Source organism: Pogoniulus pusillus, chromosome 41 (assembly GCF_015220805.1).
Source record: "Pogoniulus pusillus isolate bPogPus1 chromosome 41, bPogPus1.pri, whole genome shotgun sequence".
Taxonomy (NCBI): Eukaryota; Metazoa; Chordata; class Aves; order Piciformes; family Lybiidae; genus Pogoniulus; species Pogoniulus pusillus.
Window position 1 is genome coordinate 4023014 of NC_087304.1, and position 22333 is coordinate 4045346.

At 55.2% G+C, this 22333-nt stretch overlaps 1 protein-coding gene across 1 annotated transcript in view; it reads right to left on the minus strand.

Annotated features, from left to right (window-relative positions):
* The window catches only part of MLLT1 (MLLT1 super elongation complex subunit), a 44152-nt gene extending 24255 nt beyond the window's left edge, over positions 1–19897 (minus strand). The window contains exons 1-3 of the mRNA XM_064175150.1: positions 19613–19897; positions 12032–12212; positions 11290–11372 (exon numbers count right to left, since the gene is read on the minus strand). Of these exons, the coding sequence (XP_064031220.1) occupies positions 11290–11372; positions 12032–12212; positions 19613–19624 (276 nt within the window). The 5' untranslated portion in view covers positions 19625–19897. The remainder of the gene's footprint in view (positions 1–11289; positions 11373–12031; positions 12213–19612) is intronic.
* Between the last annotated feature and the right edge of the window lie 2436 nt (positions 19898–22333).

Consider the following 22333-nt stretch of genomic DNA (forward strand, 5'->3'; position numbering starts at 1 on the left):
CAAAGATCAGCCAGTCTTAACTCTCAAAGATCAGCCAGTCTTAACTCTCAAAGATCAGCCAGTCTTAACTCTCAAAGATCAGCCAGTCTTAACTCTCAGAGATCAGCCAGTCTTAACTCTCAAGGATCAGCCAGTCTTAACTCTCAAAGATCAGCCAGTCTTAACTCTCAAGGATCAGCCAGCCTTAACTCTCAGAGATCAGCCAGCCTTAACTCTCAGAGATCAGCCAGTCTTAACTCTCAAAGATCAGCCAGTCTTAACTCTCAGAGATCAGCCAGTCTTAACTCTCAAGGATCAGCCAGTCTTAACTCTCAAAGATCAGCCAGTCTTAACTCTCAAGGATCAGCCAGCCTTAACTCTCAGAGATCAGCCAGCCTTAACTCTCAGAGATCAGCCAGTCTTAACTCTCAAAGATCAGCCAGTCTTAACTCTCACAGATCAGCCAGTCTTAACTCTCAAAGATCAGCCAGCCTTAACTCTCAGAGATCAGCCAGTCTTAACTCTCAAAGATCAGCCAGTCCTAACTCTCAAAGATCAGCCAGTCCTAACTCTCAGAGATCAGCCAGTCCTAACTCTCAGAGATCAGCCAGTCCTAACTCTCAGAGATCAGCCAGTCCTAACTCTCAGAGATCAGCCAGTCCTAACTCTCAGAGATCAGCCAGTCCTAACTCTCAAAGATCAGCCAGTCCTAACTCTCAGAGATCAGCCAGTCCTAACTCTCAGAGATCAGCCAGCCTTAACTCTCAAAGATCAGCCAGTCCTAACTCTCAAAGATCAGCCAGTCCTAACTCTCAGAGATCAGCCAGCCTTAACTCTCAAAGATCAGCCAGTCCTAACTCTCAAAGATCAGCCAGTCCTAACTCTCAAAGATCAGCCAGTCCTAACTCTCAGAGATCAGCCAGTCCTAACTCTCAAAGATCAGCCAGTCCTAACTCTCAGAGATCAGCCAGTCCTAACTCTCAGAGATCAGCCAGCCTTAACTCTCAAAGATCAGCCAGTCCTAACTCTCAAAGATAAGCCAGCCTTAACTCTCAGAGATCAGCCAGTCCTAACTCTCAAAGATCAGCCAGTCCTAACTCTCAGAGATCAGCCAGTCCTAACTCTCAGAGATCAGCCAGCCTTAACTCTCAGAGATCAGCCAGTCCTAACTCTCAGAGATCAGCCAGTCCTAACTCTCAGAGATCAGCCAGCCTTAACTCTCAGAGATCAGCCAGTCCTAACTCTCAGAGATCAGCCAGTCCTAACTCTCAAAGATCAGCCAGCCTTAACTCTCCTGCCACTGGCAAGAACACCTCTCACTAAGCCAAGGTGCTTAAGGTCTCATCCAACCTGGCTCAGGCAGGGAGCATCCACAGCTCCCCCCTGAGCAGCAGCTGGATGTGTAGAGCTGAGCTTCACTCTTAGGTGGTTCTGTGATTCCACCTTCTGATGCCCATCCAGCGCCTGGCATGGAGGAGTGAAAGTGCACCAGAGATGGGCAGGGCTGGAAGGGAGCTCCTGCCCAGAGAGGTGGTGGAGTCTCCATCACTGGAAACATTCCAAACCCACCTGGATGCCTTCCTGTGGGACCTTCCCTTTGTGCTCTGGGCAGTGAGTTTGCAGATGGCACCAAGCTGGGTGGCTGTGCCCATCCAGGATCTGGGGGTGAGCAGGAGCCAGCAGTGTGCTCTGGGGGCCAGGAGGGGCAATGCCAGTCTGGGGGGCATGAGCAGGGCTGTGGTGAGTAGGTTAAGAGAGGTTCTCCTGCCCCTCTGCTCTGCCCTGCTGAGGCCACATCTGGAGCACTGAGTCCAGTTCTGGGCCCCCAGTTCAAGAGGGACACAGAACTGCTGGAGAGAGCCCAGCCCAGAGCCACAGAGATGCTGAAGGCAATGGAACAGCTCTGTTAGGAGCAGAGCCTGAGGGAGCTGGGGCTGGGAGCTGGGAGCAGAGGAGCTGAGAGGTGACCTCAGCAGTGGTTCTCAAGATGTGTAGGTGAGTGGCAGGAGGCTGCAGCCAGGCTCTGCTGGGGGATGCCAGTGCCAGGCCAAGGGGCAGTGGTGGCAGCTGAGGCAGAGGAAGCTTCATTTAAAGATGAGGAGGAATTTTTTGCCTGTGAGGGTGCCAGAGCCTGGCACAGGCTGCCCAGGGGGGCTGTGGAGGGTCCCTCTCTGGAGACATTGAGAACACTCCTGGATGTGTTCCTGTGTGCTCTGCTCTGGGTGCTCCTGCTCTGGCAGGGGGCTTGGACTGGCTGAGCTTTGGAGGTCCCTTCCAGCCCCTGACACTCTGTGACCTTCTCTAGGTGATCCTGGGAACAATAAACTGCAGCAGTCCAGGCTGGGAGGTGACTGCTGGAGAGCAGCCCCAGGGAGAGGGAGCTGGGAGTGCTGGGGGAGGACATCCATGGGCAGCAATGTGCCCTGGGGGCCAAGAGGCCAATGGGGTCCTGGGGGGCATTGAGCAGAGTGTGTCCAGCAGAGCCAGGGAGGTTCTCCTGCCCCTCTGCTCTGCCCTGCTGAGACCTCATCTTGAGCACTGCCTTCAGTTTGGGGCTTCCCAGATGGAGAGGGACAGGAACTGCTGGAGAAGGAGGGCTGTGAGGATGATGAGGGGGCTGGAGGGCATGGCCTATGAGGAGAGGCTGAGGGCCCTGGGGCTGCTTAGGCTGCAGAAGAGAAGACTCAGAGGGGATTGAATCAATGTCTGTCAATCTCTGAGGGCTGGGGGTCAGGAGGGGGGGACAGGCTCTGCTCACTGCTCCCTGGCACAGGACAAGCAGCAGTGGATGGAAGCTGCAGCACAGGAGGTTGCAGCTCAGCACAAGGGACAACTTCTTGGCTGGAAGGGTCCCAGAGCCCTGGCACAGGCTGCCCAGAGAGGTTGTGGAGTCTCCTTGTGTGGAGCCTTTCCAGGCCTGTCTGGATGTGTTCCTGTGTGCCCTGAGCTGGCTTGGATGGTCCTGCTCTGGCAGGGGGCTTGGACTCAATGATCTCCTCGGGTCCCTTCCAACCCCTGACATCTGTGAGCCTTGCCTCCATCTCCAACCTCTCCCATTCTCCGATGCTGCTCGAAAGAGAAGCCTGAGCAGGACAGGATGGGGTTAAAGCTCTTTTGGGCACTTTCCACTAAGAGGAGGGGCTTTGACTTTTGTGGGTTGTTGGTTTGTTTTTCTCTCTTCCCCCCCTCCAAGTCCTTTGTTCCAATCTGCTGGCGGTGTTCTGGAGGCTGGGTGTGCCCTTTGCCACTCAGCTCAAATCAAAAAGAGCTTGGCCGGGGTGGTGGTGCTGCAGAGAGCTCATAAATCACTTGGGAGAAGGAGCTGGGGGGGGGGGGGAAAAAGCAGCCATAAACCAAACTTATCTAGGAAAATAATCGAGCACACCAAGGAAGCAGCCTCCTGGTTACTGAATGACTCCCAACATCACTTCCCTTCCACCACAGAGCCCAGCCTGATCCACTCCTTTAGCCCTCACAGGTCTAGAAATGAACCCCACCACCTCCCCCCCCCACCCAACCACCACCACCACCACAATCCTTGCTGCTTTTATTCCAGGCTGGCACAACTCGTTTGACTGGTCCTCAAACCAGGATATTTCCAAGTGAACAGCCCAAGCAGTGTTCAGAGGCAGCTTGAAGGCTGTGTTCAGTTCTGGTGTCCCCAGGAGGAGGAGGAGGAGGATGTGGAGATGCTGGAGTGAGGCCAGAGGAGGTCACAGAGATCATAGAATGAAGCAGGTTGGACCCAACCCATTCCATGATTTTTTTTTCCCTCTCTTCTCCTGCAGGAGGTTTAGGTTGGAGAGCAGGAGGAAGTTCTGCCCAAGGAGTGTGGGGAGACCCTGGAATAGGTTGCTCAGGGATGTGCCTGAGGATCTATTCCTGGAGCCATTCAAGAGGACAGAATCACAGAACCAAGCAGGTTGGAAGAGAGCTCCAAGCTCAAACAGCACAACCCAGCCCCCAGCCCTGCCCAGCCACCAGACCATGGCACTAAGTGCCCCAGCCAGGCTTGGCTGCAACACCTCCAGCCACAGCCACTCCACCACCTCCCTGGGCAGCCCATTCCAGTGCCAATCACTCTCTCTGCCAGCAACTTCCTAACAACATCCAGCCTCAACCTGCCCTGCCACAGCTTCAGCCTGGAGCCCCTTCTTCTGGCCCTGGCTGCCTGGCAGCAGAGCCCAACCCCACCTGGCTACAGCCTCCCTGCAGGCAGCTGCAGGCAGCAATCAGCTCTGCCCTGAGCCTCCTCTGCTGCAGGCTGCACCCCCCCAGCTCCCTCAGCCTCTCCTCACAGGGCTGTGCTCCAGGCCCCTCCCCAGCCTTGCTGCCCTTCTCCAAACACCTTCCAGCACCTCAGCATCTCTCTGCAATTGATGATGATCCAAGGCCTGAAGCAGCTCTGATGTAAGGACAGGCTGAGGGAGTGCAGCCTGGAGAAGACTCCAGAAGGTCCTCAGAGCTGCCTGCCAGTGCCTGAAGGAATCCTCCAGGAAGGCTGCAGAGAGACTTTTCCTGAGGCTGTCCAGAGGCAGGGCCAAGGGGGAATGGTTTGAAGCTGAGGGAGAGCAGGGTTAGGCTGGAGCTGAGGATGTGTTTCTCACACCTATAAATACAGAAGAAGAGGTCCAAATATTTGAGTTTATTTTGAACCTAAAACATACTAAAAGGGGGGGAGAGGGGGAGGGGGAACTTCCACCTGATCTCTCTGCTCTCTTTGCTCCTCTCTTCCCTGATGGAAGCAGCCCAAGTTACACAGATCCATTATGTAAATACCAGAAGCCTTTTATCTCCAGCACTGAAATTGGGAGCTAGGAGCTTTAAAGAGACTTTAATACAACATCTTAGCCATGCTGCATTAATATCAGCTGCCTGACAGGAGAACAGCACCAAAGTACAACCAAGACCTTTAGCTTTTGTTGTAGGGGGAGGATTGAGCTCGTTTGATTAGGATGCAAAGCAAAGAGCTGTGAGGGGATGAACAGCAAAGCCTCTACCTGTCCTGCAGCCTCCAGATTCCAGCATCCCTCACTACAAAGAGATGGAGCAGGAGACAAAGAGGCTGTGAATGAAGTCTGAAGATTGTTGAAATGGAGTAGGGGGAGGGGGGGGAGGGGAGAGGGAAGGGAAGGCAAAGGAAGAGCAGTGCAGAAACAGCAACCCATTTGTTGTAGCCTGGGCTGAGCAGAGCTCCAGGAGCTGCTAGCAGCAGCCCTCCTTACAGGAAGGAACACAAAGGAATTGGGCATAAAAATAGCACAACTGACATTGGCAGCCCAAGCAGCCCCTGGCATTAGTCAACAGAGCTCTCAAAAGCTGCAGCATTCCACCTACTGAGCCCCCAGCAGCTGCTCTGCAGGTTCAGCTACCTGTGAAGGAGAAGGCTCCAGCGAGCCACCAGTGGCCACTGGGATGATGAGGGCAGGCTGAAAGAAGCAGAGGGAGGCTCAGCCTGGAGAAGAGAAGGCTCCAGGAAGAGCTTAGAGCTGCATTCCCTGGGGAGGTGGTGAATTCCCTATCCCTGGAAGTGTTTAAGAGGAGGCTGGGTGAGGCATTTAGTGCCAGGGGTTAGTTAATTAGAAGGGTTGGGTGATCATCAGTCAGTCTGCAGATGACACCAAGCTAGGAGCAGCTGTGGAGCTGTTGGAGGGGAGCAGAGCTCTGCAGAGGGACCTGGCCAGGCTGCATGGGTGGGTAGAGGCCAAGGGGATGAGACTGAACAAGGCCAAGGGCAGGGCTCTACACTTAGCCACTCTGTCCCCAGCCTGTAGTGCTGCTTGGGATTGTTGTGGCCAGAGAGCAGGCAGGCAGAGAGGGAGCTGGGGGTGCTGGCAGAGAGGAGCTGCAGAGGAGGCAGCAGTGTGCCCAGGTGGGCAGCAGAGCCAATGGCAGCCTGGGCTGGCTCAGGAGCAGTGTGGGCAGCAGGACAAGGGAGGTTCTTGTGCCCCTGTGCTCAGCACTGCTCAGGCCACCCCTGCAGTGCTGTGCCCAGTTCTGGGCCCCTCCATTCCAGAGAGATGTTGAGGTGCTGGAAGGTGTTTGGAGAAGGGCAGCAAGGCTGGGGAGGGGCCTGGAGCACAGCCCTGTGAGGAGAGGCTGAGGGAGCTGGGGGGGTGCAGCCTGCAGCAGAGGAGGCTCAGGGCAGAGCTGATTGCTGCCTGCAGCTGCCTGCAGGGAGGCTGTAGCCAGGTGGGGTTGGGCTCTGCTGCCAGGCAGCCAGGGCCAGAAGAAGGGGACCCAGGCTGAAGCTGTGGCAGGGCAGGTTGAGGCTGGATGTGAGGAGGAAGTTGTTGGCAGAGAGAGTGATTGGCACTGGAATGGGCTGCCCAGGGAGGTGGTGGAGTGGCTGTGGCTGGAGGTGTTGCAGCCAAGCCTGGCTGGGGCACTGAGTGCCATGGTCTGGTGGCTGGGCAGGGCTGGGGGCTGGGTTGGGCTGTCTGAGCTTGGAGCTCTCTTCCAACCTGCCTGATTCTATGATTCTACACTAGGTTGGACTCAATGATCCCAGAGGTCTTTTCCAGCCTGGTTCCCTCTGTGATTTCAGTAGCAGAAGGGTGAGGAGGAACTGTTTAGAAGGACCTGTGGTGACAGGACAAGGGGCAATGGTTTTGAGCTGAAAGAAAAGAGACTGAGACTGGAGATGAGGAAGAAATTCTTGACAGTGAAGGTAGAGAGAGACACCAGAAGGCCACCTAAGGTCTTCCCAGAGTTTTTAGGTTGGCTGTGAGGAATAATCTCTTCCCCCCAAAGGGTTGTCAAGCCCTGGATCAGACTACCCAGGGCAATGGTGGAGTCCCCATCCCTGCAGGGGTTTCAGAGCCATGGAGATGTGGTGCTGAGGGCCATGGTTTAGTGGTGCCCTTGCAGTCCTGGGTGAGTAGTTGGAATCAATGACCTTGGAGGTCTTTTCCAACCCAAAGATTCTATTCTGTGCTCAGAGAGGAGCAGAACAGCCTCTTGCATCTCACTTAATCCCCTGCTGACACATCCCTGCCTGCCAGAAAGGCACCAAAAGCCTCAGCAGAGCCCAAAGCACCAATTCTGCTCCTCCAGACAGCCAACAGCAGGAAGAGGCTACCCCAGCAGGAGGAGTTAATGGGCAGCCTGGTGCCAAGTTGCCAAAGAAAATCTCCCTGCTCAAGTTCATTAAAACCCTTCTTAAGCCACTCTCAGTCAAACTGCTGCTAGCAGTGCACAGCCCTGTGGTTCCTTAGCCAAAGCAAAGAGCATCCTGGCTCTGACCACTGCTATTTATCATCCTGCTAACAAATTAGAGCAGGGAAAGGAAACAGCTCAGAAAGGAGGCTTCAGCTGTGGAAAAAAAAACCACCCAATTTTCAGCCAAGCCTGGCAAAGCTCAACCCCCTCCAGCTTAGTTCACTCTTTCAATCCCTTCTCCTCCTCACCTAAACATGCAGCAAGAAACAAATCCCAAAGCCTCTGCAGCTCTTTGCTTTCAACTCAAAGCACCACCAAAAAACCTGCTTGAATGTGGGGAGCAGATGGGCAAAAAAGAAAGAGCCACTCAGCTCCTCTGCCCTGCCACCTACCAACAGCATCTTCTACCCAACCCCAGAACTGACCTCCTCTGACAGCAGCTTGAAAAGAGTCACTCCAGGATGAGCCTCAAATGCTGCCATCAATCCAGGGCAGATTCCAAACCATATCTGCCCCACAGCCAGCAGCTGCTCCCCCATCACTGCCAACAACCTTTCCAGGCAGCAAGGGGGAACATTTGGTCTTGAAGCAGTACAGGGTTGGGGCTTCAATGCAGGAGAAAATAGGTTGGGAAGGAGGAGGGGAAGGAATGGCAAAGGTTTCAAATGCAACCTTTGATCACTTCTACCACATCCCAGTCTTCACCTCTGAAAGAAACCCACAAGCCCAACAAGGTGAGATAGGAAGGGGCCTCTGGAGCTCATCCAGTTCAACCTCCCTGCCAAACAGGGCACCCACAGCAGCTTGCCCAAGAGCACAGTGCCCAGGGGGGGTTGGAAGCTCTCCAGAGGAGACTCCACAACCTCTCTGGGCAGCCTGCTCCAGGCCTCCAGCACCTTCACACCAAAGGAGTTTCTTCTCCTGGTCAGATGCAACCTCCTGGGTGCCAGTTTGTGCCCACTGTCCCTGGGCACCACTCAGCAGAGTCTGGCCCCAGCCTCTTCCTCCCCCCACATACAGCTCCTTTAGCTCTTGCTGAGCATTGCTGAGATCCCCTCTGGGGTTGCTCTTCTGCAGGCTCTCAGCCTTTGCTCCTCAGAGCTGCTCCAGGTCCCTCAGCAGCTTCGTGGCCTCTGCTGGGCTCTCTCTTTCCACTCCACCTCCTGACAGACACCACAGCTCACTTCAAGGCACCACCATCAGCAGGCAGCAGCAGGCAGAGGAGCCAAACTCTTCCTCTCAGGCACCTTCTAAGCTCCCAGCAGTCCTAAGCACCAAGCTCAGCTTCCAACCATGCAGCCAGGGAGACCTTAGAGCTGAAGGAGACCTACAGGCAGGCTGGGGAGGGGCTGTGCAGAAGGGCCTGTGGTGACAGGACAAGGGGCAGTGGCTTGGAACTGGAGCAGGGCAGGGTTAAGTTGGCCATCAGGAGGAAGTTCTGCACAGTGAGGGTTGGGAGACACTGGCAGAGGCTGCCCAGGGAGGTGGTTGAAGCCTTATCCCTGGAGGTATTCAGGATCAGCCTTGGCTGTGGCCCTGGGCAGCAAGCTGGAAATGTCCCTGCTGCCTGCAGGGGGGTTGGACAAAGATGCCCTTGGGAGGGTCCCTTCCAGCCTGATGCATTCTGTGAGCCTGTACCAGGTGATGCTCAGAGGATTGAAGGGGCTGAGATTGACAACACATCCCAGTGATGTGGCTTCATAGTCACACTTTTAGCTTACCTAAAGATCCTCTTTTAGGCAAAAATAGGCAGAATGAGACTTTTGTGACCTCTACTCCCTTTATTTAAGCAGCAATCAATTCACCTGTGCCAGGTGATGCTCAGAGGATTGAAAGGGCTGAGACTAACAACACATCCCAGTGATATGGCTTTAGCTTACCTAAAGATCCTCTTTTAGGCAAAAATAGGCAGAATGAGACTTTTTTGACCTCTATACCCTTTATATAAGCAGTAATCAATTCACCTGTTCCAGGTGATGCTCAGAGGATCAAAAGGGCTGAGATTGACAACACATCCCAGTGATGTGGCTTCGTGGTCACACTTTTAGCTTACCTAAAGATCCTCTTTTAGGCAAAAAAAGGTAGAATGAGACTTTTTTGACCTCTCCTCCCTTTATTTAAGCAGTAATCAATTCACCTGTGCCAGGTGATGCTCAGAGGGTTGAAAGGGCTGAGATTGACAACACATCCCAGTGATGTGGCTTCGTGGTCACACTTTTAGCTTACCTAAAGATCCCTTTTTAGGCATAAAAAAGTAGAATGAAGTTTATTTTTTTCCTCTCCCCCCTTATTTAAGCAGTAATCAAGAGCAGAAAGATCCAACATTGAACCAAACCAATTGAACTGAACCCAAACTCACAGGTCCAGAGTGCCCAAGGCCCTGTTTGCATCACCTCCAGCAAGCCATGCAGATTGTGACCTCTGTGGGAAGACTTCAAAGAGGCAAAGAAATGCCAAATTTTGACTTTCAAGATGTTTGTTGGCAACAAGACTGAAAAAAATCTTCAATGTTTTGTTTTCTCTTGGTGGTTGGTTTTTTTTTGTTGGTTGTTTGGGGTTTTTATTGTAGATTGGAAGAGAACTGAATCAGAACAACAACATTTTGAGCCCAGCTGCAAAATGCTCTTTAGTATGGACCTGGATGGGTCTGATACCAGCCTGGATGGGTCTGATACCAGCCTGGATGGGTCTCATTACAAGTTAAATGATTTTGGTTGGGTTTGGGTTGGGTTTTTTCCCTTCCCCCACCCTAATACATTACCAGTCACAGGATTTACAGATGTTTAGGACATCATTTATTGCTTTATCTGGGGTTTTTACTGTTGATTTCACAGGCTCACAGATGTCAGGGGTTGGAAGGGACCCAAGGAGAGCAGCCAGTCCAAGCCCCCTGCCACAGCAGGGCCACCTAAGCCAGCTCAGGGCACACAGGAACACATCCAGACAGGCCTGCAAAGGCTCCACACAAGGAGACTCCACAACCTCTCTGGGCAGCCTGTGCCAGGGCTCTGGGACCCTTCCAGACAAGAAGTTGTCCCTTGTGCTGAGCTGGAACCTCCTGTGCTGCAGCTTCCATCCATTGCTGCTTGTCCTGTGCCAGGGAGCAGTGAGCAGAGCCTGTCCCCCCCTCCTGACCCCCAGCCCTCAGAGATTGACAGACATTGATTCAATCCCCTCTCAGTCTTCTCTTCTGCAGCCTAAGCAGCCCCAGAGCCCTCAGCCTCTCCTCAGCAGGCAGTGCTGCAGTCCCCTCCTCATCCTCACAGCCCTCCCTTGGACTCTCCCCAGCAGTTCCTGTCCCTCTTCACCTGGGGAGCCCCAAACTGAAGGCAGTGCTCAAGATGAGGTCTCAGCAGGGCAGAGCAGAGGGGCAGGAGAACCTCCCTGGCTCTGCTGGACACACTCTGCTCAATGCCCCCCAGGACCCCATTGGCCTCTTGGCCCCCAGGGCACATTGCTGCCCATGGATGTTCTCCCCCAGCACTCCCAGCTCCCTCTCCCTGGGGCTGCTCTCCAGCAGTCACCTCCCAGCCTGGACTGATGCAGTTTATTTCTCCTCCCCAGGTGCAGGACTCTGCACTTGGCCTTGTTGGACCTCATCTGGTTCCTCTGTGCCCAGCTCTGTCTCTCCAGGGCTCTCTGGATGGCCTCACAGCCTGCAGCTCTCTCAGCCAAGCCTCCCAGCTTGGTGCCAGCAGCAAACCTGCTGAGCAGACTCTGTCTGTCTGTGCCCTCAGCAATGGCATTGATGAAGATGCTGATCAGGACTGGTCCCAGCACTGATCCCTGGGTGCCACCACTGGTCACAGCTCTCCAGCTGGACCTGGCACCATTTGATCACCACTGTCTGATTTACTTCTCAACATGCAGAACTCAACCTCTTTAAGGCTTCTCCAGCCTAGAGAAGCTCAGCACAACCTCTGAACCTCTGTCCTGATATCACCTTTCAACACAACTCCCATTCCTGCTTTCTTTTGGAAGCCTGGCAGGAGCTTCCCCAACTCTTCCCTCCCTCCCCCACCCCAGTTAAATATCTCTTTATTAGACTAATAAAAACCACACACACATAAACCAGTCACAGCATTTCAGGCAGTTTCAGGCTCTGGCACAGCTCAAAACCAATTAAAAGGAGCAGAAATCAGATCCTACCTTGTTTTTGAAGTGCACTTCGATGGGCATAATGAAGCCTGCATAGCCAGACTCCTCCACCTTGTAAGGGGGCTCCTTGCACACTGAAAAGACAACACAGAAGTGGTAAAGTTGGAGCACAACTCAGCTTCCTGGGAGCCAAAAAGCAGTTGCAAGGTGTGCTACTTTGTGCCCAGCTGGGATATGTTGGTGAGAAGAAGTAGATGGTGAAAAGGAAGCAGTGGTGCTGGCTGTGCTCAGGCTTGCTGAGATGGGTGAGAACACAGGATCATGGAAGCAGGCAGGGTTGGAAAGGAGCACAAGAAGCAGCCAGTTCCAACCCCCCCTGCCATGCCCAGGGACACCCTACCCTAGAGCAGTCAACCAGCCCTGTCCAGTCAACCAGACCTGTGCTCCACAACCTCCCTGGAGGTGTTCAAAGCCAGCCTGGATGATGCCTTGAGTGACCTGTTCTAGCAGGAGGTGTCCCTGCCTACAGCAGGGGGTTTCAACTGGCTGACCTTTGAAGTCCTTTGCCACCTAAACCATTCTATGACTCTAAGAGTGATGAAACCCTGCAGCAGGCTGCTCAGAGAGGTAATGAAGTCTCCATCAGCAGACACATCCAGAACCCACCTGGACGCGTTCCTGCGCGACCTTCTCTAGCTGCCCCAGCTTTGGGAGGGAGGTTGGATTCTATCTCTTAAGAGATCCCTCCTGGGATTCTGGGGGGAATAATTGTGCCTTCCCAAAGCTTACTGACCTCTTTTGGGCTTGGGGAAGCTCTCATGCAGCCTGAAGACCACCCTCTCCACGAAGTGCTGGATGTCACACTGCTCCGGGCCGCGGACGAACACCATCCAGTCATGGGTGAAGCCTTCAGTGGTAGGCTTCTTCCTCAGCTGGGCTCGATGCCCCAGCTCCAGTTTGACTTGAACTGTGCACTGCAATAGGACACAAGGAAAACCATTAGGGCAAAAAAAATTAAACAGCTTCCACTAAGCCACCTGCAACCCCCCCCCAGCACCGATAGAAGCTGCTGGATCGTAGCAGGGAAGGAATGCAAAAGCCTCCATAGGGAGCTGAGTCTCTCCCTGCAAAGGGGTCCATGGCCAAGTGCAGGCCAGAGACAAGTGGAGTCCATCAGGGATCAGTTCTGGAATCAAGACTTGTTTAACATCTCTGTGGGTGCCATGGAGAGAGGCACTGAGTGCAGCCTCAGCAGGTTTGCTGCCCACACCAAGCTGTGTGGTGCAGCAGCCAGGCTGGAGGGCAGGATGCAGCCAGAGGGAGCTGGGCAGGCTGCAGAGGTGGGCACAAGCCAAGCTCAGGAGGTTCAACAAGACCAAGGGCAAGGTCCTGCAGCTGAGACAAGGCAATGCCAAGCACCAATCCAGGCTGGGCAGTGCCAGCCTGGAGAACAGTCCTGAGCAGAGGCACTTGGGGGTGCTGCTGGAGGAGAAGCTCAGCAGGAGCCAGCAGTGTGCACTTGCAGCCCAGAGAGCCAAGCAGAGCCTGGGCTGCAGCAGCAGCAGTGTGGCCAGCAGGGCCAGGGAGGGGATTCTGCCCCTCTGCTCTGCTGAGACCCCACCTGGAGTGCTGCATCCAGCTCTGGAGCCCCTGGGCCAAGAGGGCTGTGGAGATGCTGGAGAGTGTCCAGAGCAGGGCCAGGAGGATGCTGAGAGGCTGCAGCAGCTCTGCTGTGAGCACAGACCAAAAGAGTTCGGGCTGTGCAGGCTGCAGCAGAGGAGGCTCCCAGGGCACCTTCTTGTGGCCTGCCAGCATCTGAAGGGGGCTCCAAAAAAGCTGGGGAGGGACTTTTGAGGCTGTGAGGGAGTGGCAGGAGTGGGGGGGATGGAGCAAAGCTGGAGGTGGGGAGAGTGAGGCTGGAGGTGAGGAGGAAGTTGTTGAGCAGGAGAGTGGTGAGAGCCTGGCAGGGGTTGCCCAGGGAGGTGGTTGAGGCCCCATGGCTGGAGGTGTTTGAGGCCAGGCTGGCTGAGGCTGTGTGCAGCCTGCTCTAGGGTAGGGTGTCCCTGGGCATGGCAGGGGTTGGCACTGCCTGCTCCTTGTGCTCCCTTCCAACCCTGACTGCTTCTCTGATTCTGTATTGTCAACAGAAAAGGTGTGACAAAAATAGCTCCTGGCACCACCCCATACCTATTTTCTCCCTGCTATTAGCAAATGAAACAGCTTTAAGGGAGGGCTAAGGTTTATCTGCCTGGCTTCTCATCCAAACTGTCAGCAAAGTCCCAACTGGGGAATCTTTATTTCTAGAAAGTGTCAGAGGCAGAACTTGATGTTCACAGCTTCCAGAATTCACAGCCCTGACAGAAAACTGAGCTGAAAGGAAGAAAAACCACAGCAGGAATTGGTGGGTTATGATATTTTCAGTTCCAGAGGAAGGTCATGGAGAGGATCAGAGGGTTGGGAGCACATCTCCTATGGAGACAGGCTGGGAGAGTTGAGGCTGCTCAGCCTGGAGAAGAGAAGGCTCCAGGGAGACCTTAAAGCATCCTGACAGGACCTGAAGGAGGTCTGCAAAAAAGCCAGGAAGGGACTTTTGATGAGAGGTTGTAGTGCCAGGATGAGAGGCAATGGTTTGGAGCTGGAAGAGGGCAGATTGAGGCTGGAGATGAGGAAGAACTTTGCAGTGAGGGTGGTAAGAGACTGGCACAGGTTGAGGGTGCTGAGACACTGGCACAGGTTGCCCAGGGAGGTTGTGGAGCACAGAAGCACCCAATGTGATCAAAGATCACATTGGGTGCTTCTGTGCTCCACAACCTCCCTGGAGGTGTTCAAGACCAGGTTGGATGAGGCCTTAAGTGACCTGTTCTAGTGGGAGGTGTCCCTGCCTATGGCAGAGAGGTTGGAACTGGCTGAGCTTTAAGGCTCACAGGATGTTAGGGGTTGGAAGGGACCCAAGGAGATCATCCAGTCCAACCCTCCTGCCAGAGCAGGACCACACAGCCTAGCACAGATCACAGAGGAACACATCCAGACAGGCCTGGAAAGGCTCCACACAAGGAGACTCCACAACCTCTCTGGGCAGCCTGTGCCAGGGCTCTGGGACCCTTCCAGTCAAGAAGTTCCCCCTTGTGTTGAGGCAGAACCTCTTTTGCTGCAGCTTCCATCCATTGCTCCTTGTCCTGTCCCAGGGAGCAGTGAGCAGAGCCTGTCCCCTTCCTCCTGAGCATCCCTCAGATATTGATAAACTTCTATCAAGTCCCCTCTCAGTCTTCTCTTTCCCAGACTAAAACCTAGCATAGATCACAGAGGGACACATCCAGACAGGTCTGGGAAGTCTCCAGGAGAAGAAGACTCCACAACCTCTCTGGGGATCCTGTTCCAGTGCTCTGGGAAGTTCCTTCCAACCCAAACCATTCCATGAATCCCTGAAACCTCCACAAGCAGCCTTTTGCTCCTCCAGCAACTAAGCAGTTCCCAGCTCAAGGACTGCCAAAGCTCACCCCCAACTTTCTGTTCCAGCTCCATTCCCAAGGGAAATAAAACTCCATTCTGTGAACCTCTTGAGCATGCAAACCACAGGAGCAAAACTGTGATGCTGTTTCTATTCTTTTAGGTCTATTTGATGATCACACTTGCAAAAGCTCAGCTTCACACAGAGCATTCCTGCACAACACCCAACTCCAAAACGACCCAAAACCTGCTTTCCACTCCCAAATCCTCCTCTCCTCACCGAGTAGCAGGGAAGATGCATTCAATGTCTCACTCAAAGCACCCAAATCCCATTAAATGCCTTAAACCTCAGCTTCAATCAATTGGGAAGATGCACATTATCGTGGGCTTGGCAGGCAGAAGGAAGCAAAGGAACTGAGCAGATGTAAGAGAGGAAAGGCAAACGTGACTCAGGCACGAGTTGAAGCAGGAAAACCTTAGGGCAGGATTTGCAAAGGAGGAGTAAGAATTGAAGGTATCAAACTGCTCACTGCTTTGGTGCACAGATGTTAACACAAACCACACCAGCAGCCATCTCAAACCCACCACATGCCAGCTTTGGCCATTGGAAGGGTATAAAGAAAGGGCAGGTTTTAGTCCTTACCCCCTCCTTCATCTGGGATTCTATCTTTGGGGTTTTATCTGGCAGTTCTCAGGTGCCATTGGGGGAGGAAATGATTTGTCATTGGCAGCAGTACAGGTGGCCACAGAGCCAAACTCAGGGCATGATGCAGTACCTGAAGGTGACTATGAGAAAGCCAGGAAGGGAATCATAGCATCAACAGGTTGGAAGAGAGCTCCAAACTCAGCCAGTCCAACCTAGCCCCCAGCCCTGTCCAGTCAACCAGTTCATGGCACTAAGTGCCTCTGCCAGGCTTGGCTTCAACACCTCCAGGGATGGGAGTTGTGATAAGGGCTTGTAGTGACAGGATGAGGGGCAAAGGCTTTGAGCTGGAAGAGGGGAAACTGAGACTGGAGATGAGGAAGAAATTCTTGAGAGTGAGGGTGGGGAGACCCTGGCACAGGTTGCCCAGGGAGGCTGTGGATGCCTCCTCCCTGGGGGTGTTCAATGCCAGGCTGGTGGGAGGTGTCTTTGCCCATGGCAGGGAGGATGGAGCTGGATGAGTTTAAATGTCCCTTCCAACCCAAAGCCACTCCATGGTTGTGATCTTCTCCCTCTCAGGAGCTGGATGCATTTGTGTGTAATTCCTGCCCTACAACCCATGTCAATGAAGTCAATTAAGCAATTAAAAGGCATTCAGTGCAAATCCTTCTGCTTTCTCTACAGAATTCCAGGTTGCTCAGTGAGGCTGTGGATGCCTCCTTCCCTGGAGCTGTTCAGTGCCAGGCTGGATGAGGCCTTGAGCAACCTGGGCTGGTGGGAGGTGTCTTTGCCCATGGCAGGGAGGATGGAGCTGGATGAGCTTAAATGTCCCTTCCAACCCAAATCCACTCCATGACTCTGATCTTCTCCCTCTCAGGGGCTGGATGCACTTGTGTGTAATTGACTTCATTTACATGGATTGTAGGGCAGGAATTAAGCAATTAAAAGGAATTCAGTGCAAATCTTTCTGCCTTCTCCAAAGAATTCCAAGTTGCTCGGTGAGGTTGTGGATTCCTCCTCCCCTGGAGCTGTTCAAGGCTTTGAGCCACCTGGGCTGATGGAATGTGGCCCCTACCCACAGCAGGGAACTGAAGGCTCTTTAAGATCCCTTCCAACCCAACCCACTCTATGACTCTGTGATGTCAAAACAATGACCAGGGAAAGAGAAAGCTTCCTGAGCTCCAGGAAAAGCCTTCTCCTACTTTTTCCCACCACGATGGAAGCTTAAAAGAAAGAATGCTTTGCACACCCAACCTGGCATTAGATGGGAATGGGATTTTCAGAGCGTGGTTAATACTTCCTGAGACAGCCTAAGTCACCCCCAGCTCAGTATTCTTTCCTTTGTAAAGAGATCACACAGGAGGTCTGCAGAGCCACCAGGCATCAAAGCTCGACCTCCCAAATTGCAGCCCGGTTCCAATTTCCACTCTAAGCCTTAACTCACTCTTTCAGGCAGTTATCTTGCACAGTGAAATACCTTCAGCTGCCATCCAACACAGCTCAGGGACAAACTCATCTCGTGGCACTTCAGCTCATGGTTTCATGGCTGTGGTGGTCTTAGGTTGGAGGTTGGACTTGATGATCTTAAAGGTCTCACCCCCCACAATTGAAACGATTCTCTGACTCATGAATTGCTCCACCAGTACTAAAACCTTCCCCTAGGTCACCTTTCTACCTTCCCCTAGGTCACCTTTCTACCTTCCCCTAGGTCACCTTTCTCTCCATGCTCTCCTGGCAGGTCATTTTTTACCCAGTTCTGGGCTTTTTAGGGTTTATCTACACCAGCTCCATCTCACTTTTGAGCTAAGAAAGAAGATTCACCTTTCTCTCCATGCTCTCCTGGCAGGTCATTTTTTACCCAGTTCTGGGCTTTTTGGGGCTTATCTACACCAGCTCCATCTCACTTTTGAGCTAAGAAAGAAGATTCACAGCCTGTGGTGAATTGTACTAAGGAATAAGGGCAGGGGATGCTGCCTCCAAAGCACAACAGCTCTCCTTCAGGGGAAGAGCATCTGGCACATGGTTTAATGCCCATGGTGGGTTGAGGTTGATGGTTGGACTCGATGATCTCGGAGATGATTTCCAACCAAAACAATTCTAGGAGTCCACCATTCTGTGGGGAGACTCTGCCTGAGCCCCAGGGGAGCCTGAACCCCAAGCTCACAGGGGAGCCTGAACCCTGATCTCACAGGGGAGCCTGAACCCCGAGCCCCCAGCTTGCAGGGGAGCCTGAACCCCGAGTCCCCAGCTTGCAGGGGAGCCTGAACCCCGAGCTCACAGGGGAGCTTCTGCCTGAGCCTCCAGCTCACAGGGGAGCCTGAACCCTGATCTTACAGGGGATCCTGAACCCTGATCTCACAGGGAAGCCTGAACCTCGAGCTCACAGGGGAGCCTCTGCCCGAGCCCCCAGCTCGCAGGGGAGCCTCTGCCCGAGCCCCCAGCTCACAGGGGAGCCTCTGCCCGAGCCCCCAGCTCGCAGGGGAGCCTGAACCCTGATCTCGCAGGGGAGCTTCTGCCTGAGCCTCCAGCTCACAGGGGAGCCTGAACCCTGATCTTACAGGGGACCCTGAACCCTGATCTCACAGGGGACCCTGAACCTCGAGCTCGCAGGGGAGCCTCTGCCTGAGCCCCCAGCTCACAGGGCAGCCTGAACCCTGATCTTACAGGGGACCCTGACCCCCGATCTCACAGAGGAGCCTGAACCTCGAGCTCGCAGGGGAGCCTCTGCCTGAGCCCCCAGCTCACCCAGGAGGGTGCTCCCAGCCCTGCTTTAGCCGGGATGCTTCCCACAGCCTCCGCAGAAGCCGCTGCCATCCAGCCAGGCTGTCGAGCAGCCTCACGCTATCGATCCCATCACTTCCCTTCCAATCGTGCTACCGCTGCCAGCTCCTGCCCCTCTCCAGAGAAGCGCAAACGACTCTCAGCCGACAGAGCCTATCCTTTTTTTTTGTCCCTGCTGTTTGCCTTTGCAGTTGGAAACGGCTGAGAAATTTTAGCTGAGAAACAGATGGGGACGACGAGAAGAAAATTCAACATCCAGGGAGGGGGAAAAAAAACCAACCAAACCCAAACCCCAACCCCACCGAGAGAGAAGTGTTGGAGAAGTGCGAGGGAAAGTTGCGCTCGCTGCCGCTCCTCGCATCCCGCTCCAATTAACAACCACTCCAAACGAAGCCCCAAGTTGGAACACACTCCAAAATAAAACATCACCGCCAGCATCCAAAGCTCCTCTCCGACAAAAACGGTTTCGTTTTTTTTTTGGGGGGGGGATCTTCTTAATTTCGCCTTTCTCTCTGCCCCATGCGCATCCCCCGAGCGTGGCTCGCAACAAAGGGAAATCAGGAGCCCATTCAAACAATTTGTAGCCGTACAAAGGAGTCTGCTTTTCAACTTCTCCATAAACATTCCCAAGGCTCGCTCCGCTTTTTCCCCACCCCCCCCCACCCCCGTTTGATGTGCTAATTTGCCTCGCCAAGCCAGAGAAGCTGCTCCCCGCTCCGCTCCGCCTTCGGCTGCTTTGGTTCCGCGGAGCGGGGTTAGGTAGCGGAGCTTCACCTCCCCGCACCTCGCAGCTAACCTGTTAGCAGCCTTCGCCCGCAACACAAAAGACCTGAGAAGCAGCTCCGCTTTGGATCACCTCAGGTAAACTTCCAAGCATCCATCTCCGCCAGTCGTTTAGCACCGCAGCCGCCCGGGAGCTTAACAGGCTGCTTCCCACCGCCTCCCCGGAGCGGTAATAACTCTCTCCCGGTGGCATTAACCCTTTAGGCGGCGGCTGATGGTGGTGGTGGCGGTAAGGGGGGGGGGGGGGGGGGTGGGGGGGGGGGGGGGGGGGGGGGGGGGGGGGGGTATAGGAAGGTCGGCATCATCCCTCCCGGTAAAATAAGCCCGGGCAAGGAATTTGCGGGAAATGCTACCGCCACCCCCCGCCGCGGGCGAGGCTGCAGCGAGGCCGCCCATGAAGGGGGCGAGGACTGCGAAACCCCCTCCCCAAAAAGAAAGGGGGTGTGGGGAAGGAGGTGTTGCCTCCTCCAACGGAGGAGGCGATGCCTCCAACACCACCGGGGAGGAATATCAAACCCACCCACCCACCTCCTTCCCTCCTCCAGGAGTGGGGTGGACCCCCCCCCCCCCTCCAGTGCAGGACACCCCCACCTCGCCTCCTCGGATACACGGAGGGAGAGGGGGAGGGGCGCAGCACCCCCACGCGTGTCCTCCTGGCTACAGGGCTTGCACCCAGGGATCCCCACCCCCACGGCGACGCGGAGGGGCTGCTGCCCTCACCTGATTGTCCATGGCTGGGCGCAGCGCCACGGGCCCCGCTCGCTCGCTCGCTCACTCCCGCCGCGGCGGTTTCGCTGGCCGGTCGGCGGGGGGGGGGTCTCTTCCCCCCCTTTTCTCTTCCCCCCCCCCCCTTCTACGAGCCAAGTCGTTCTCTGGTCCCCCCCCACCCCCCTCCCCGCCGCCTCGGCCGCTGCCGCCGCCTCCTCGGTCGCGGCCCCTCACGGCCCCGCCGCCGCCGCTCGCCTCATTGTGTGTCACTCACAGGCAGCAGCCCCGCCACCCCCCCGGCGCCCGCCCCGCGGAACCGGAAAGCGACGCCAGCAGAGCGGCAGCCGCCCGCCGCCAATAGCGGCTCCGGCTCCCCGGTGCAGGAGCGGGTTCCGCCCGGGCGCCGCCGGCTTGCCCCGCCTCCGCCTGACGGACAGCGACCGCTTCCAATAGACGGCGGGCGGGCTGCCGAGGGGGCGGGGCCGGAGGCGGGGCCCGAGCTGGGTCAAGCGGGGAGCGGGAGGGGGCGGGGCCTCGCCGGCTCCGCTGCTGCCCTGCCTGGCCGCGGTGCTGCGCAGCGGCGGGTCCGGCGCTGCGGCGTGGCCGGGCCTGCGCCCCGCTTCCCGGGGCCTTTCCCGGCACTTGCGCTCCCCTAGTCTCCGACACACCCCCTTCAGGATGGCGCAGCGCGGCTGCTCGCCGGCGCCTGCATCAGGCGCTTGGGCCTTGTGCGTTCCGGCCGCGCCAAGCCGCTCCTTTTCCCTCCGCTGGCCCACGGTTCCCTGCCGCTGGCGGCAGCGGATCTCACCCGTTAATCTCTTAGCACATGAGCTGAGAACGAGGGGAACCACAGCTGCCAGCACAGCGGGCATGGCAGTCCGGGCTGGCAAGGAAGCTGGCGGCTCTGCTCGCCTGCTCATCTCCTTGTTCTCCATCCCTCTCCATCCTTTCTCCCTCTCCCTCCATCTCTTCCCCCATCGTTTTCCTTCAGCGTTTCTTTTCCCCTCAGATCTGTCGTTTTCCCTCCATGGTCTCTGCTTCTGCCTCTATCTCTAATTATTCTCAGTTCGTTTTCTCCAGTTACCATTTAATTCCCTTGCTCTCCTCCGTGCCTCTCACCTCGAGTCCCCATTTTTCCCTCGACGTCCCACACTTTGTCTCCCAAGTCTCATTTCTCACCTCCAATCCCTTCAGCTTCTCTCCTTTTCCCTTTGGCCTCCCTCATTTTCTCATTGCTCCTCTCGGTCACCAACATTTTCCCCATGTTTCCTCTGCTCTTCCTGCGGATCTCTCATTCCCCCCCCCCCCCATGTCTTCCATGCTTTCAGTTTCCAGTGTTCCCCCAGTACCACTCATTCTCCCCCGTTCCTCATTTCCCCCTCGTTCTCCCACATTTCCCCTTCATCTCCCACATTTCCCCTCAAGCTGCATTTCTCTCTCAATCTCCTACATTGTCCTTTCCCGTCTCTCATTTTTCCCTTTGTTCTCCCACTCTGCCCCCCAGTTTCTCCCCTTTCCTTTCTCCCCCACCCTGCTTTCTCTCCTTTCCCTTCTCCCCCACCCCACTTTCTCTCCTCTTTCCTTTCTCACCCCACTTTCTCTCCTTTCTCTCCCCATCCCACTTTCTCTCCTTTCCTTTCTCCCCCATCCCACTATTTTTCCTTTCTCCCCCATCCCACTATTTTTCCTTTCTCCCCCATCCCACTTTCCTTCCCTTTCTCCCCTTTCCTTTCTCCCCCACCCCACTTTCTCTCCTTTCCTTTCTCCCCTTTTTCCCCCCACCCCACTTTCCTTTCTCCCCTCACCCCACTGTCTCTCCTCTCCTTTCTCCCCCCATCCCACTTTTCTCCTTTCTCCCCTCATCCCACTGTCTCTCCTCTCCTTTCTCCCCCCATCCCACTTTTTCTCCTTTCTCCCCTCATTCCACTTTTTCTCCTTTCTCCCCCCATCCCACTGTCTCTCCTCTCCTTTCTCCCCCATCCCACTTTTTCTCCTTTCTCCCCCCATCCCACTGTCTCTCCTCTCCTTTCTCCCCTCATCCCACTTTTTCTCCTTTCTCCCCCCATCCCACTGTCTCTCCTCTCCTTTCTCCCCCCATCCCACTTTCTCTTCTCCCCTTTCTCCCCCATCCCACTTTTTCTCCTCTCCTCCCTCCCCATCCCACTTTTTCTCCTTTCTCCCCCATCCCACTTTTTCTCCTCTCCTCCCCCATCCCACTTTTTCTCCTTTCTCCCCCCATCACACTTTTTCTCCTTTCTCCCCCACCCCGCTTTCTCTCCTGTCTGCCCCTCTATATCCCACACTTGCCCTCCCTCAGCGTTTCCCCCTCGGTCTCTCCCATCCCCTCTCTCCCCGCACCCCCTGCGGCCGCCTTCGCTCTCCCTCCGGCCGGAGCCCAGCAGCATCGCCCTGGCCGTGAGGCGCTCGGCGGCGGCAGGGCAAACAATATCTGCTTTTCTGCTCCGTAGCGAGGGTTTATTTGCAATGCAAATAGAACCCAGGGATTCCTTCAGTGAAGCGGTGGTTATCAGCCGCAGGCTCAGCTGGATGACGAGCCCGGAGGTCACTGTCCCTGGCTGAGAAAGGAGCTGCCGGCTGCGGCTGAAGCATCATTAAAAGCCTCCCGCCCTCCAAAGGCGGTTTTCTCAGCCCTGCCGCTGACTCCGAGCGGGATATTTGCATCTGAAAAGTGGGTTTTGTTTACCTTTTCTTAGCGGCTCCAAGTGCCAAACG